General features: G+C 38.5%; 1 protein-coding gene across 2 annotated transcripts in view; it reads right to left on the bottom strand.

Moving 5' to 3' along the window:
- ATP7A (ATPase copper transporting alpha) overlaps positions 1-16,637 on the bottom strand; it is a 145,596-nt gene that overhangs the window by 18,085 nt on the left and 110,874 nt on the right. For both annotated transcript variants that reach the window (XM_032619702.1, XM_032619703.1), the window contains 4 exons: positions 16,250-16,377; positions 3,305-3,459; positions 2,960-3,094; positions 760-954 (listed from right to left, as the gene is read on the bottom strand). In XM_032619702.1, the coding sequence (XP_032475593.1) occupies positions 760-954; positions 2,960-3,094; positions 3,305-3,459; positions 16,250-16,377 (613 nt within the window). The remainder of the gene's footprint in view (positions 1-759; positions 955-2,959; positions 3,095-3,304; positions 3,460-16,249; positions 16,378-16,637) is intronic.

Genomic DNA, 16,637 nt, shown 5'->3' with positions numbered 1-16,637 from the left:
GGGGCTTCATATCTGCAGTAAAGGGTATATGGGAGTTCTTTATACCATTCTTTCAACTTTTATTTAAGTTTGAAATCATATCAAAATTTAAAATTACTATAAAAATTAGTAGCCTGTATTCACTGGCTAGATGAGGTTCCAAATCTGTTCTAAGTTGTGTTCTGTGTTTACTACATGCATCTCTTTATAGTTTATATCCTCATAATAAGAACATACTAGAAGGAACATCATTTTAGTTTAAGTCAAATAGCCTTGATTGAGATTGTGATGGCAATTCTAATAGGAGAGAGATCAGGGACAGGATTATATTCCTCAAGTCATAGTTGCAAACTGTCAGCTGGTGGCAGCAAAGGCAGAGGAACAGCAAGCCCTATATAATGGCGAACAGCACAAACATGGAGCCACACACAAACGGGTTATTAGAAGCCTGATAGACTTGGGCAAATTGCCTGAGCAAATATCTATGGTGTCTTCCTGCCCTAGAGACCAGTCTAATCTGAGCTGGGATAGGACTCCAGGTTTTCCACACCAGGGTCTACTCTAAAGAGAATAGGTCTGGAGTAGTTTTAGAGGTCTCATATAACTAAGGCCAATCCAGAGCAGAACCAAACTGACACCTTTCCTACCTCAACCCTCACGATAGTGCCAGAAGAGGCTCAGCTTATGGGCTATGTAGAAATAATTTAAGACTCTATTTTTCAATACGGGTGCTATTGCCAGTTTGAATGAGACAACTCTTAGTTCTGGGAAGTATCTTACCTTATGAGCCATCTCCAATGGCTCACCACCTTTGATTAGTATGCCATTTTGAGCGCCTACTCCGGTACCCACCATCACGGCAGTTGGAGTGGCCAATCCCAGTGAACAGGGGCATGCAATGCACAGAACTGTGATTGAGGCTTGGAAAGCAAAGCGTATTATTGTTTCTGTTCGGGAGATACTTCTGTTGTAGCCCTTGAGAAGAAACGCATGAATTTTGATTACTGATTCAGAGCTGGATAAAACAAAAGGAACAAAGCTTAACTCTATTTAAATAAAACCAAAATTTTGGAGTCACACATAATCCTGCTTAGCTACCAACATACGTTTTAGCTATTAGTAAGAAAACACTTTTTTTCTTTTATGAATATAAGATATTGTTGACATAACTGGTAAACAAGTTACAGTCCTAAAATCAAGATTTCAATTTTGCTGATTCCAGAGTTACAAACTATGGAGTGAATATAAGGAACATAATAAAAGTCAACTCCCCCCCCATATTGAGAGAATAAGTGTTTTATTAGGGACTTTCAAATATAGCTGCAAACATACGACCCAATTCTCAACATATTTGATCCTGAACAAAAATAATTCTGTACTTCTGTACACTAACACCATAAAGCTGTCTTTCACACTATTCTTTAAAGACAATGAAAAAAATCACCCAGTTTGCAAAGGTTGCTTCACCACATTTCAATAAAATTCTTTTGGACAAAACAATGTGAACTGAGTATATCTGGTAGTATAGCTCTTAGTGACATTGAGTATTTGCTTCTGTGGTTAAGTGTGATCGATAGTATTAGGAGAAATCTCCTAAGGACTCCCTGAACTCATGAGAAAAATTCCTGAAGGAGACACGTTCCAAAATACTTCCCAGCAATCCTCTTGTTCAATGAGTACTCCACCAATATGAATCATTTAAAGAAACTTTTTAATATTATACTAATGACCATATCATGTAATAGATACATAGATGTTATGATTCTACCTGTTCTTTAATTGAAGGGAAAAACAGCATGAAACAGTGTACAGCATGGCATTTTTAAAAGAAAGAAACACAACAAAGTAAGACTTTCTTAGAAATAATGGTTTTACAGTGCTATGTTCTTACTAAGTTCTCAAATACTTAAACTAAGTGATCATCTAAGAGTTATATATAGAGAGAGAGACAGAGTTGGAAGAGATTTTCATAGACATCTAAGCTTATGCTTTCATATATGTCATAAGTGTATGTTTTCACCTACACTAATTCCAACCCTGAAATTTAGGTATTATTATCACTATATTACAGATGACAAAACTGAAGATAAGAGAAATTCAGTGACTTAAAGGTTTTATCTCTAACATGAGGTACAGTCCAGGTCCCATATGTTAGAGAACATCATAGAACTAGAGAAAAGCAGACACTAATATTATATTTATAAAGCACTTAATAAATTACAAAGTGTGTCTAATATATATCATCTTTTCTAACTTTTACAACTGCAAGTTATGTTGGATGAGCATTATTAAAATCTCACTTGAGAGGTGAGGAAACCGAAGCTCAAAGAGAAATCAAGTTGACCTAAGATCACACTGATGGTATGTGGCAGAGCTGAGATCCCAAGGTTTTCCTCAATATATCCATTGTCCTTTATGAAAGCAAAATCATGCTGGGACTCAGACTAAGTATAAAATGTGAAAGGTCACTATAGGCATACCTCAGAGATATTGTGGGTTCAGCTCCAGACCACCGAAATAAAGTGAGTCACAAGAATTCTTTGGTTTCCCAATGAATGTAAAAGTTATGTTTACACTATACCGTAGTCTACTAAATGTGTAACATCATTATGTCGCAAGAAACATGTACATACCTTAATTAAAAAATAATGCTGTTGGAAAAATGGCGTCGATAGACTTGCTCGACGCAGAGTTGCCACAAACCTTCAATTTGTAAAAAACACAATATCTGCAAAGCACGATAAAGCAAAGTGCAATAAAACGAGGTATGCCTGTACTTGCTTTTGGAAAATCACAAGTCATAATGAAAAAAACCTTTTATGTTTTCTTTTATATTTACAGAAATGCAAATGTTATTCTTATCATCCTCTCACTCCAGCCTGTTAAAGATACCAGTAATTATTAGTTATTTTCCAATTACTTACTTATGCAAAAGATTCACACAGTTTTACATATGAAAAAGGTGTTATAAGTCACTCACAGGAAAGTAGGTTTCCACGATTTCAAAATTCAGAAATCCAATTATAATCCAAACCAAAAGGGTAGCAATGGAAACAATGACAATAAAAGGAACAAAGTAGCCACTGAGTTTGTCTGCAAACTGCTGGATAGGAGCCTAGAATTAAAAAAAAAAAAGATACGTATATCAAAGTCTCCTTTTTTGATAATGAATACAGAGCATATTTGGTATTGAGCACAAATATTTTAATAAACTCCATATTAATACAGCTAGAATTAATCAAAGGAACACATAAAAACTAGATCAAGATTTATACTGAGTGGGCTTTCATGAAAATACTTTGTTTCTCCTAGGGAGTTAATTTACCTTTGATGTTTGTGCCTCCTCTACAAGTCTGACAATTTGAGAAAGGGTTGTGTCTGCTCCAACATGGGTTGCACGGATAAGGAGTGACCCATTCTGGTTAATGGAACCAGCAATCACTGTGCTGCCAGACTTCTTAGCCACAGGCATTGCCTCCCCTATATAAGGAGTAAAGATACATTTAGGGAGCATAAATAAATACTATCTTGAAATATACAGTTATTTGTCAATTGTCAATATCTAGAAAGGAGATTCTTATTTCCTGAAATAGAATCTGGACAAATGCCTAGGTGAAGGTTGCCCTCTCTCTTTCCTTATGTCAGTTCTGGGCCAAACCCAGGGATATATATCTTAAACTGGAAAAACCTAATGTGTTAACTCTTATTGGCAGGTACTTTTGGACTTCCACCCTAGTCTTAGATCATTGCTTCTCAACCTGTTCCCAAGGAGCCTTTATAAATGTAGGAGAGAGTTCTTGGCTGTAATAACTACAGGTGGAGCATGGGTACTGCTACTCCAATTTAGTAGGTCAGGGTCACGGATATTAAATGTACCGTGTGTAGGATAGTCAGTCAGAACTAAGAACTGTCCCATCCAAACTAGCAATAGCACCCCTACTGAGAAACACAGAATCCTAAATTATTTCCACACAATTCATAAACTGAGCCACTATCGTAAGGACTGAGGTAGGAAAGGTGTTATTTTGGTTCTGCTCTGTATTGGCCTTAGTTATCTAAGATCTCTAAAATTACTCCAGGCTTATTCTCTTTAGAGCTGTCCCTGATGTGGAAAACCTGGAGTCCTATCCCAGCTCAGGCTAGACCAGTTTTTAGGGCAGGAAGACCCAAAAGGTATTTGCTCAGGAAAATTTACCAAAGTCTACTGGGCTCTACAGCAGAATGTGACAACTTCCTCTGGTTATACATTCTAGTAATTAACAATCCTCAGTGAAAAGAGCCTTCAGTAGCATAAATAAAACCACAAAGAAAATCTGCAGAAACTGATTTAATACATTCTTTAAAAAACTCATATTCTCTTCGCTCATTATTTACTCGGTCCATAGTTTCTACAAAAAGCTCTTCACCTTTCATGTCTATTTTTTTAAACATCTTTATTGGAGTATAATTGCTTTACAGTGTTGTGTTAGTTTCTGCTGTATAACAAAATGAATCAGCTATAAGCATATGTATATCCCCATATTCCCTCCCTCTTGCATCTCCCTCCCGCCCTCCTTATCCCACATCTCTAGGTGTTCACAAAGCACTGAGTTGATCTCCCTGTGCCATGCAGCTGCTTCACACTAGCTATCTATCTTACATTTGGTAGTGTATATATGTCAATGCTACTCTCTCACTTCCTCCCAGCTTACCCTTCCCCTTCCCCGTGTCCTCAACTCCATTCTCTATGTCTGTGTCTTTCTTCCTGTCCTGCCCCTAGGTTCATCAGAACCTTTTTTTTTTTAAGATTCCATATATATGTGTTAGCATATGTATTTGTTTTGCATTTTCTGACTTACTTCACTCTGTATGACAGACTCTAGGTCCATCCACCTCATTACAAATAACTCAATTTTGTTTCTTTTTATGGCTGAGTAATATTCCATTGTATATATGTGCCACATCTTCTTTATCCATTCATCTGATGATGGACACTTAGGTTGCTTCCATGTCCTGGCTATTGTAAATAGTGCTGCAATGAACATTATGGTACATGACTTTTTGAATTATGGTTTTCTGAGGTATATGCTCAGTAGTGGGATTGCTGGGTCATATGGTAGTTCTCTTTTTAGTTTTTTAAGGAACCTCCATACTGTTCTCCATAGTAGCTGTATCAATTTACATTCCCACCAACAGTGCAAGAGGGTTCCCTTTTCTCCACACCCTCTCCAGCATTTATTGTTTGCAGATTTTTTGATGATGGCCATTCTGACCGGTATGAGGTGATACCTCATTGTACTTTTTTTTTTAACATCTTTATTGGAGTATAATTGCTTTACAATGGTGTGTTAGTTTCTGCTTTATAACAAAGTGAATAAGTTATACATATACATATGTTCCCATATCTCTTCCCTCTTGCATCTCCCTCCCTCCCACCCTCTCTATCCCACCCCCCTAGGTGCCACAAACCACCAAGCTGATCTCCCTGTATTATGCGGCTGCTTCCCACTAGCTATCTATTTTATGTTTGATAGTGTATATATGTCCATGCCACTCTCTCACTTTGTCACAGCTTACCCTTCCCCCTCCCCATAACCTCAAGTCCATTCTCTAGTAGGTCTGTGTCTTTATTCCCGTCTTACCCCTAGGTTCTTCATGACCTTTTGTTTTTTTTCTTACATTTCAAATATATGTGTTAGCATACGGTATTTGTTTTGCATTTTCTGACTTACTTCACTCTGTATGACAGACTCTAGCTCCATCCACCTCACTACAAATATCTCAATTTCATTTCTTTTTATGGCTGAGTAATATTCCATTGCATATATGTGCCACATCTTCTTTATCCATTCATCTGATGACGGACACTTAGGTTGCTTCCATGTCATGGCTATTGTAAGTAGAGCTGCAATGAACATATTGGTACATGACTCTTTATGAATTATAGTTTTCTCAGGGTATATGCCCAGTAGTGGGATTTCTGGGTCGTATGATACTTCTATTTGTAGTTTTTAAAGAAACCTCCATACTGTTCTCCATAGTGGCTGTATCAATTTACATTCCCACCAACAGGGCAAGAGTGTTCCCTTTTTTCCACACCCTCTCCAGCATTTATTGTTTCTAGATTTTTTGATGATGGCCATTCTGACCGGTGTGAGATGATATCTCATTTTAGTTTTGATCAGTAATTCTCTAAAGATTAGTGATGTTGAGCATCCTTTCATGTGTTTGTTGGCAATCTGTATTCTTCTTTAGAGAAATGTCTATTTAGGTCTTCTGCCCATTTTTGGATTGGGTTCTTTGTTTTTTTGATATTGAGCTGCTTGTATATTTTGGAGATTAATCCTTTGAAGGTTGCTTCGTTGCAAATATTTTTTCCATTCTGAGGGTTGTCTTTTCGTCTTGTTTATGGTTTCCTTTGCTGTGCAAAAGCTTTTAAGTTTCATTAGGTCCCATTTTTAAATTTTTGTTTTTAAGTAACTTTTTTTTTTTTTAACATCTTTATTGAGGTATAATTGCTTTACAATAGTGTGTCAGCTTCTGCTTTATAACAAAGTGAATCAGCTATACATATACATATGCTCCCATGTGTCTTCCCTCTTGCGTCTCCCTCCCTCCCACTCTCCCCATCCCACCCCTCCAGGCTGTCCCAAAGCCCCGAGCTAATATCCCTGTGCCTTGCGGCTGCTTCCCCCTAGCTATCTACCTTACTACGTTTGTTAGTGTGTATATGTCCATGACTCTCTCTCGCCCTGTCAAAACTCACCCTTCCCCCTCCCCATATCCTCAAGTCCGTTCTCCAGCAGGTCTGCGCCTCTATTCCTGTCTTGTCCCTAGGTTCTTCATGACATTTTTTTCCTTAAATTCCATATATATGTGTTAGCATACGGTATTTGTCTTTTTCTTTCTGACTTACTTCACTCTGTATGACAGACTCTAGGTCTATCCATCTCATTACAAATAACTCAATTTCATTTCTTTTTAAGGCTGAGTAATATTCCATTGTGTATATGTGCCACATCTTCTTTATCCATTCGTCCGATGATGGGCGCTTAGGTTCTTTCCATCTCCGGGCTATTGTAAATAGAGCTGCAATGAACATTTTGGTACATGACTCTTTTTGAATTTTGGTTTTCTCAGGGTATATGCCCAGTAGTGGGATTGCTGGGTCATATGGTAATTCTATTTGTAGTTTTTTAAGGAACCTCCATACTGTTCTCCATAGTGGCTGAACCAATTCACATTCCCACCAGCAGTGCAAGAGTGTCCCCTTTTCTCCACACCCTCTCCAGCATTTATTGTTTCTAGATTTTTTGATGATGGCCATTCTGACGGGTGTGAGATGATATCTCATTGTAGTTTTGATTTGCATTTCTCTAATGATTAATGATGTTGAGCATTCTTTCATGTGTTTGTTGGCATTCTGTATATCTTCTTTGGAGAAATGTCTGTTTAGGTCTTCTGCCCATTTTTGGATGGGGTTGTTTGTTTTTTTGTTATTGAGCTGCATGAGCTGCTTGTAAATTTTGGAGATTAATCCTTTGTCATTTGCTTCATTTGCAAATGTTTTCTCCCATTCTGAGGGTTGTCTTTTGGTCTTGATTATGGTTTCCTTTGCTGTGCAAAAGCTTTGAAGTTTCATTAGGTCCCATTTGTTTATTTTTGTTTTTATTTCCATTACTCTAGGAGGTGGGTCAGAAAGGATCTTGCTGTGATTTATGTCATAGAGTGTTCTTCCTATGTTTTCCTCTAAGAGTTTGATAGTTTCTGGCCTTACATTTAGGTCTTTAATCCATTTTGAGCTTATTTTTGTGTATGGTGTTAGGGAGTGATCTAATCTCATACTTTTACATGTACCTGTCCAGTTTTCCCAGCACCATTTATTGAAGAGGCTGTCCTTTCTCCACTGTACATTCCTGCCTCCTTTATCAAAGATAAGGTGTCCATATGTGCGTGGGTTTCTCTCTGGGCTTTCTATCCTGTTCCACTGATCTATCTTTCTGTTTTTGTGCCAGTACCATACTGTCTTGATTACTGTTGCTTTGTAGTATAGTCTGAAGTCAGGGAGCCTGATTCCTCCAGCTCCTTTTTTCGTTCTCAAGATTGCTTTGGCTATTCGGGGTCTTTTGTGTTTCCATAGAAATTGCGAAATTTTTTGTTCTAGTTCTGTGAAAAATGCCAGTGGTAGTTTGATAGGGATTGCATTGAATCTGTAGATTGCTTTGGGTAGTAGAGTCATTTTCACAATGTTGATTCTTCCCATCCAAGAACATGGTATATCTCTCCATCTATTTGTATCATCTTTAATTTCTTTCATCAGTGTCTTATAATTTTCTGCATACAGGTCTTTCGTATCCTTAGGTAGGTTTATTCCTAGATATTTTATTCTTTTTGTTGCAATGGTAAATGGGAGTGTTTTCTTGATTTCACTTTCAGATTTTTCATCATTAGTATATAGGAATGCCAGAGATTTCTGTGCATTAATTTTGTATCCTGCTACTTTACCAAATTCATTGATTAGCTCTAGTAGTTTTCTGGTAGCATCTTTAGGATTCTCTATGTATAGTATCATGTCATCTGCAAACAGTGACAGCTTTACTTCTTCTTTTCCGATTTGGATTCCTTTTATTTCCTTTTCTTCTCTGATTGCTGTGGCTAAAACTTCCAAAACTATGTTGAATAAGAGTGGTGAGAGTGGGCAACCTTGTCTTGTTCCTGATCTTAGTGGAAATGCTTTCAGTTTTTCACCATTGAGGATGATGTTTGCTGTGGGCTTGTCATATATGGCCTTTATTATGTTGAGGAAAGTTCCCTCTATGCCTACTTTCTGGAGGGTTTTTATCATAAATGGGTGTTGAATTTTGTCAAAAGCTTTCTCTGCATCTATTGAGATGATCATATGGTTTTTCTCCTTCAATTTGTTAATATGGTTTATCACATTGATAGATTTGCGTATATTGAAGAATCCTTGCATTCCTGGAATAAACCCCACTTGATCATGGTGTATGATCCTTTTAATGTGCTGTTGGATTCTGTTTGCTAGTATTTTGTTGAGGATTTTTGCATCTATGTTCATCAGTGATATTGGCCTGTAGTTTTCTTTCTTTGTGACATCCTTGTCTGGTTTTGGTATCAAGGTGATGGTGGCCTCGTAGAAGGAATTTGGGAGTGTTCCTCCCTCTGCTATATTTTGGAAGAGTTCGAGAAGGATAGGTGTTAGCTCTTCTCTAAACTTTTGATAGAATTCACCTGTGAAGCCATCTGGTCCTGGGCTTTTGTTTGTTGGAAGATTTTTAATCACAGTTTCAATTTCAGTGCTTGTGATTGGTCTGTTCATATTTTCTATTTCTTCCTGATTCAGTCTTGGCAGGTTGTGCATTTCTAAGAATTTGTCCATTTTTTTGGCATAGAGTTGCTTGTAGTAATCTCTCATGATTTTTTTTATTTCTGCAGTGTCAGTTGTTATTTCTCCTTTCTCATTTCTAATTCTATTGATTTGAGTCTTCTCCCTTTTTTTCTTGATGAGTCTGGCTAGTGGTTTATCTATTTTGTTTATCTTCTCAAAGAACCAGCTTTTAGTTTTATTGATCTTTGCTATTGTTTCCTTCATTTCTTTTTCATTTATTTCTGATCTGATTTTTATGATTTCTTTCCCTCTGCTAGCTTTGGGGCTTTTTTGTTCTTCTTTCTCTAATTGCTTGAGGTGCAAGGTTAGGTTGTTTATTCGAGATGTTTCCTGCTTCTTAAGGTGGGCTTGTATTGCTATAAACTTCCCCCTTAGAACTGCTTTTGCTGCATCCCATTTGTTTTGGGTCGTTGTGTCTCCATTGTCATTTGTTTCTAGGTATTTTTTTATTTCCTTTTTGATTTCTTCAGTGATCATTTCATTATTAAGTAGTGTATTGTTTAGCCTCCATGTGTTTGTATATTTTACAGATCTTTTCCTGTAATTGATATCTAGTCTCATGGCATTGTGGTCAGAAAAGATACTTGATAGAATTTCAATTTTCTTAAATTTACCAAGGCTTGATTTGTGACCCAAGATATGATCTATCCTGGAGAATGTTCCATGAGCACTTGAGAAAAATGTGTATTCTGTTGTTTTTGGATGGAGTGTCCTATAAATATCAATTAAGTCCATCTTGTTTAATGTATCATTTAAAGCTTGTGCTTCCTTATTTATTTTCATTTTGGATGATCTGTCCATGGGTGAAAGTGGGGTGTTAAAGTCCCCTACTATGAATGTGTTACTGTCAATTTCCCCTTTTATGGCTGTTAGTATTTGCCTTACGTATTGAGGTGCTCCTATGTTGGGTGCATAAATATTTACAATTGTTATATCTTCTTCTTGGATCGATCCCTTGATCATTATGTAGTGTCCTTCTTTATCCCTTTTAATAGTCCTTATTTTAAAGTCTATTTTGTCTGATATGAGAATTGCTACTCCACCTTTCTTTTGGTTTCCATTTGCATGGAATATCTTTTTCCATCCCCTTACTTTCAGTCTGTATGTGTCTCTAGGTAAATTTTTGTTTTTAATTCCATTTCTCTAGGAGGTGGGTTAAAAAAGGATTTTGATGTGATTTATGTGACAGAGTGTTCTGCCTCTGTTTTCCTCTAAGAGTTTAATAGTGACTGGCCTTACATTTAGGTCTTTAATCCATTTTCAGTTTATTTTTTGTGTATGGTGTTAGGGAATGTTGTAATTTCATTCTTTTACATGTAGCTGTCCAGTTTTCTCAGCACCATTTATTGAAGAGGCTGTCCTTTCTCCATTGTATATTCTTGCACCCTTTATCAAAGATAAGGTGACCATAGGTGTGTGGGTTTATATCTGGGATTTCTATCCTGTTCCATTGATCTATATTTATGTTTTTGTGCCAGTACCATACTGCCTTGATTCTTGTAGCTTTGTAACATAGTCTGAAGTCTGGGAGCCTGATTCCTCCAGCTCCGTTTTTCTTTCTCAAGATTGTTTTGGCTATTCAGGGTCTTTTGTGTTTCTATACAAATTGGGCAATTTTTTGTTCTAGTTCTGTGAAAAATTTCATTGGTAGTTTGATAGGGATTATACTGAATCTGTAGATTGCTTTGGGTAGTATAGTCATTTTCACAATGTTGATTCAATGTTGATCCAAGAACATAGTATATCTCTCCATATGTTTGTATCATCTTTAATTTCTTTAATCAGTGTCTCATAGTTTTCTGTATACAGGTCTTTTGTCTCCTTAGGTTTATTCCTCGTATGTTATTCTCTTTGTTGCAATGGTAAATGGGAGTGTTTCCTTAACTTCTCTTTCAGATTTTTCATCATTAGTGTATAGGAATGCAAGAGATTTCTGGGCATTAATTTTTTATCATGCAACTCTACCAAATTCATTGATTAGCTCTAGTAGTTCTCTGGTAGCATCTTTAGGGTTCTCTACGTAGAGTATCATATCATCAGCAAACAGGGACAGTTTTACTTCTTCTCCAATTTATATTTCTTTTATTTCTTTTTCTTCTCTGATTGCCGTGGCTCAAACTTCCAAAACTTTGTTGAATAGTAGTGGTGAGAGTGGACAACTTTTTCTTGTTCCTATCTTAGGGGTAATGGTTTCAGTTTTTCACAACTGAGAATGATGTTGGCTGTGGGTTTGTCATATATGGCCTTTATTATGTTGAGGTAGGTTCCCTATATGTCTACTTTCTGGAGAGTTTCTATCATAAACGGGTGTTGAATCTTGTCAAAAGTTTTTTCTGCATCTATTGAGATGATCATATGGTTTTTCTCTTTCAATTTGTTAATATGGTGTATCACAATGATTGATATGCGTATATTGAAGAATCCGTGCATTCCTGGGATAAACCCCACTTGATCATGGTGTATGATCCTTTTAATGTGCAGTTGGATTCTGTTTGGTAGTATTTTGTTGAGGATTTTTGCATCTATGTTCATCAGAGATATCGGGCTGTAGTTTCTTTTGTGACATCTTTGTCTGGTTTTGCTATCAGGGTGATGGTGGCCTCATAGAATGAGTTTGGGAGTCTTCCTCCCTCTGTTGTATTTTGGAAGAGTTTGAGAAGGATAGGTGTTAGCTCTTCCCTAAATGCTTGATAGAATTCACCTATGAAGCCACCTGGCCCTGGGCTTTTGCTTATTGGAAGATTTTTAATCATAGTTTCAATTTCAGTGCTTATGATGTGTCTGTTTATATTTTCTGCTTCTTCCTGGTTCAGTGTCAGAAGGTTGTGCTTTTCTAAGAATGTGTCCATTTCTTCCAGGTTGCCCATTTTATTGGCATAGACTTGCTTGTGGTAAACTCTCATGATCCACTGTATTTTTGCAGTATCAGTTTTTACTTCTCCTGTTTCATTTCTAATTCTGTTGATTTGAGTCTTCTCCCTTTTTTTCTTGATGAGTCTGGCTAATGGTTTATCAATTTTGTTTATCTTCTCAAAGAACCAGCTTTTAGTTTTACTGATCTTTGCTACTGTTTCCTTCATTTCTTTTTCATTTATTTCTGATCTGATATTTAAGATTTATTTCCTTCTACTAACTTTCAGGGTTTTTTTGTTCTTCTTTCTCTAATTGCTTTAGATGTAAGGTTAGTTTGTTTATTTGAGATTTTTCTTTCTTTTGAGGTAGGACTGTATTGCTATAAACTTCCCTCTTAGAACTGCTTTTGCTGCATCCCATAGATTTTGGGTTGTCGTGTTTTCATTGTCATTTGTTTCCAGGTATTTTTTGATTTCCTCTTTGATTTCTTCAGTGATCTCTTCGTTATTTACTAGTGTATTGTTTAGCCTCCATGTGTTTGTATTTTTCACATTGTTTTCCCTGTAATTGATATCTAGTCTCACAGCACTGTGGTCAGAAAAGGTACTTGATACGATTTCAATTTTCTTCAACTTACCAAGGCTTGATTTGTGCCCCAAGATATGATCTATCCTGGAGAATGTTCCATGAGCACTTGAGAAGAAAGTGAATTCTGTTGTTTTTGGATGGAATGTCCTATAAATATCAATTAAGTCCATCTTGTTTAATGTACCATTTAAAGCTTGTGTTTCCTTATTTATTTTCATTTTGGATGATGTGTCCGTTGTTGAAAGTGGGGTGTTGAAGTCCCCTACTATGATTGTGTTACTGTCGATTTCCCCTTTTATGGCTGTTAGCATTTGCCTTATGCATTGAGGTGCTCCTATGTTGGGTGCATAAATATTTACAATTGTTACATATTCTTCTTGGATTGATCCCTTGATCATTATGTAGTGTCCTTCTTTCTCTCTTGTAATAGTCTTTATTTTAAAGTCTATTTTGTCTGATATGAGAATTGCTACTCCAGCTTTCTTTTGATTTCCATTTGCATGGAATATCTTTTTCCATCCCCTCACTTTCAGTCTGTATGTGTCGCTAGGTCTGAAGTGGGTCTCTTGTAGACAGCATATATATGGGTCCTGTTTCTGTATCCATTCAGCCAGTCTATGTCTTTTGGTTGGTGCATTTAATCCATTTACATTTAAGGTAATTATTGATATGTATGTTCTTATTCCCATTTTCTTAATTGTTTTGGGTTTGTTTTTGTAGGTCTTTTCCTTCTCTTTTTTTGCCTGCCTAGAGAAGTTCCTTTAGCATTTGTTGTAAAGCTGGTTTGGTGGTGCTGAATTCTCTGTACTTTTGCTTATGTGTAAAGGTTTTAATTAATCCATCAAAACTGAATGAGGGGGCTTCCCTGGTCGCACAGTGGTTTGAGAGTCCGCCTGCCGATGCAGGGGACACGCTTCGTGCCCTGGTCCGGGAAGATTCCACATGCCATGGAGCGGCTGGGCCCGTGAGCCATGGTTACTGAGTCTGTGTCCAGAGCCTGTGCTCCGGAAGAGGGAGGCCATAACAGTGAGACGCCCGCATATCGCAAAAACAAAAGAAAAAAAATGAATGAGATCTTTGCTGGGTAGAGTAATCTCGGTTGTAGTTTTTCCCCTTTCATCACGTTGAATATGTCCTGCCACTTCCTTGTGGCTTGCAGAGTTTCTGCCAAAAAATCAGCTGTAAACCTTATGGGGATTCCCTTATACATTATTTGTTGCTTTTTCCTTGCTGCTTTTAACATTTTTCTTTGTATTTAATTTTTGATAGTTATTTAATGTGTCTCAGCATGTTTCTCTTTGTGTTTATCCTGCATGGTACTCTCAGTGCTTCCTGGACTTGATTGACTATTTCCTTTCCCATGTTAGGGAAGTTTTCGACTATAATCTCTTCAAGTATTTTCTCAGATCCTTTCTTTATCTCTTCTTCTTCAGGGACCCCTATAATCCAAATGTTAGTGCATTTAATGTTGTCCCCAAAGCCTCTGAGACTGTCCTCAATTCTTTTTATTCTGTTTTCTTCATTCTGCTCCCTGTCAGTTAGTTCCACCATTTTATCTTCCAGGTCACTTATCCGTTCTGCTGCCTCAGTTATTCTGTTACTGATTCCTTCTAGAGTATTTTTAATTTCAGTAACTGTGTTGTTCATCACTGTCTGTTTCCTCTTTAGCTCTTCTTGATCCTTGTTAAATGTTTCTTGTATTTTCTTCATTCTGTTTCCAATATTTTGGATCATCTTTACTATCATTTGTCTGAATTCTTTTCCAGGTAGATTGCCTATTTCATCTTCATCTATTTGGTCTTGTAATTTTTTACCTTGCTCCTTCATCTGTAACATAGTTTTTTGTCATTTCACTTTTTTTTCTTTGATGGGTGGTGGTGTATTCCTGTCTTATTGGTAGTTTGGCCTGAGACATCCAGCACTGGAGTTTGCAGGCAGTTGGATAGAGCTGGGTCTTGGTGCTGATATGAGGACCTCCGAGAGGCCTCACTCCAATTGATATTCCCTGGGGTCTGAGGTTGTCTGTTAGTCCAGTGGCTTGGACTCTGAGCTCCCACCACAGGAGCTCAGGCCAAACCTCCAGCCTCAGAACCAAGATCCCGCAAGCTTTGTGGTGTGGTAAAAAAAGAAAAAAAAAGGTAGAAAGAAAGAAAAAAAGGAGCAGTACAATATCAACGAATAAAAAATAAAATAAAATTAGAAAGATAAATATTGTATTAGGAAAAATAAAATTATAATTGAAACAACTGCAACAAGGTAAAATAAAACCACAACAGAAAAAAGAAAAAAAACCAAGGTGGGGGGCAAGGAAGAAGCCAAAAGGAGACATCACTAACAAAGTATAAAGAATAAAATAAAATTACAAAAATAAAAGAAAAAAAAAAGACTTGGCTATGGGGGTGGAGTTTAGGGGGGGTGGAACTTAGGCAGGGGCAGGGTTTAGGGTGTGGCAGGACCTAGGCGGGTGGGGAAGTGACATTTGAGCGTGGGGTGGGGCCTAGACGGGGAGACATTCAAGCATGGGGAGGGGCCTCTGCTTAGGACCTGCGCTAAAGGGGACAGGCAGCACGTGGAAATGAGGGCCTCTGGAGTGTTGAGTTCCCGAGTTTGGAGGTAGGGCCCTGGGTGAGGGTGTGTGGGTGGAGTTTAGGCCCAGCTCATTGGAGGGGGCCTCCGAGTGTAGAGGTAGGGCCCTGGGTGGGGGTGTAGGGCAGGGCTTGGGCTCTGTGTGGCAGGAGGGAGGCTCCAAGGGCAGAGGATTAGGCCTGGGAGCCCAACAGGTGCCCCGGTGCCTAAGTGGACAGGGAAAGCACTGGCCCCTTCCCTTCCGTTCCTTCTTGCCCCTCCCCCACCGCCTCCCCCAGGGTCTCCCCTGTTCCTGATGGACTCCTAACCGTGGGTGGGTCCCACTGGGTGTAGGAACGCCTCCCCTCCCCCAGCCACCCCTCAGGGGTGCCAGTCCCAGAGGTCCGGACTTTACTTTTGCTTCCCCTTCCCTCCCACTCCCTCAGGACCTGCATGGCTGGAGGGGACCTAGGTGGGTAGAGAATCAGGCCCGGGATCTCAGGAGGTTCCAGGGCCCAAGTGAGCAGGGGAAGCCTGGCCATGCTCCCTTTTGATCCTCTGTCCACCCAGTGGTTCCCTAATTTCCTCCTTCGGGTGTGGGATCCCTGCCCCTCAGGGGCGCCAGTCCCATCCCACCTCCACTTCTCCTCCCCCTTCACTCCCCCCATGCCCCATGTCCTACCCAGTGGCTGGGGGTTCCTCCCATCCCGTTAGGTGTCTGTGGTTCCCCACTGGTGCCTGGTAGGTGCCCTAGTTGTGAGGAGATGCGAATTCTGCATCCTCCTAGTACACCATCTTTTGGACTTCTTTCATGCCTATTTTTAATTAACACTTTGGATTCACTTCACTTTCATGTCATGATCCTCTGAAAGAACATACCTGTGATGAGGGACTCATCTACCATAGAATGTCCTTCAATAACACGCCCATCCACTGGAAATTTGCCTCCTGGAACCACTTTAATGATGTCTCCACGTTGTACAAGTTCCACATCCACTTGCTCTTCACTGGATATGAGTTAAAATAAAAAGCACCATGACAGTATGCTTCTCCCCCTGATCTTTCCATGCAAGCTTTTTAGTTGACATCAAGCTTATGGCCCCATAATTGCTACCAATGGAAGTTAAAGCCAACATTTAAGTTAGGAACTACAGTGTCAGTCTTTTTCACTGTTGGGGAATAGCTCAGTAGCTAGCACAAAGAAGCACTCTAAATATTTATTGAATAGTCATTGAAAGCTTTAGAAAGAATGTAATGGGTTTTACTG

The sequence above is a fragment of the Phocoena sinus genome, chromosome X (assembly GCF_008692025.1).
Source record: "Phocoena sinus isolate mPhoSin1 chromosome X, mPhoSin1.pri, whole genome shotgun sequence".
In the NCBI taxonomy this organism is placed as follows: Eukaryota; Metazoa; Chordata; class Mammalia; order Artiodactyla; family Phocoenidae; genus Phocoena; species Phocoena sinus.
The sequence above is the reverse complement of the archived record's forward strand: the minus strand, read 5'-3'. Positions and strand labels throughout refer to the sequence as shown.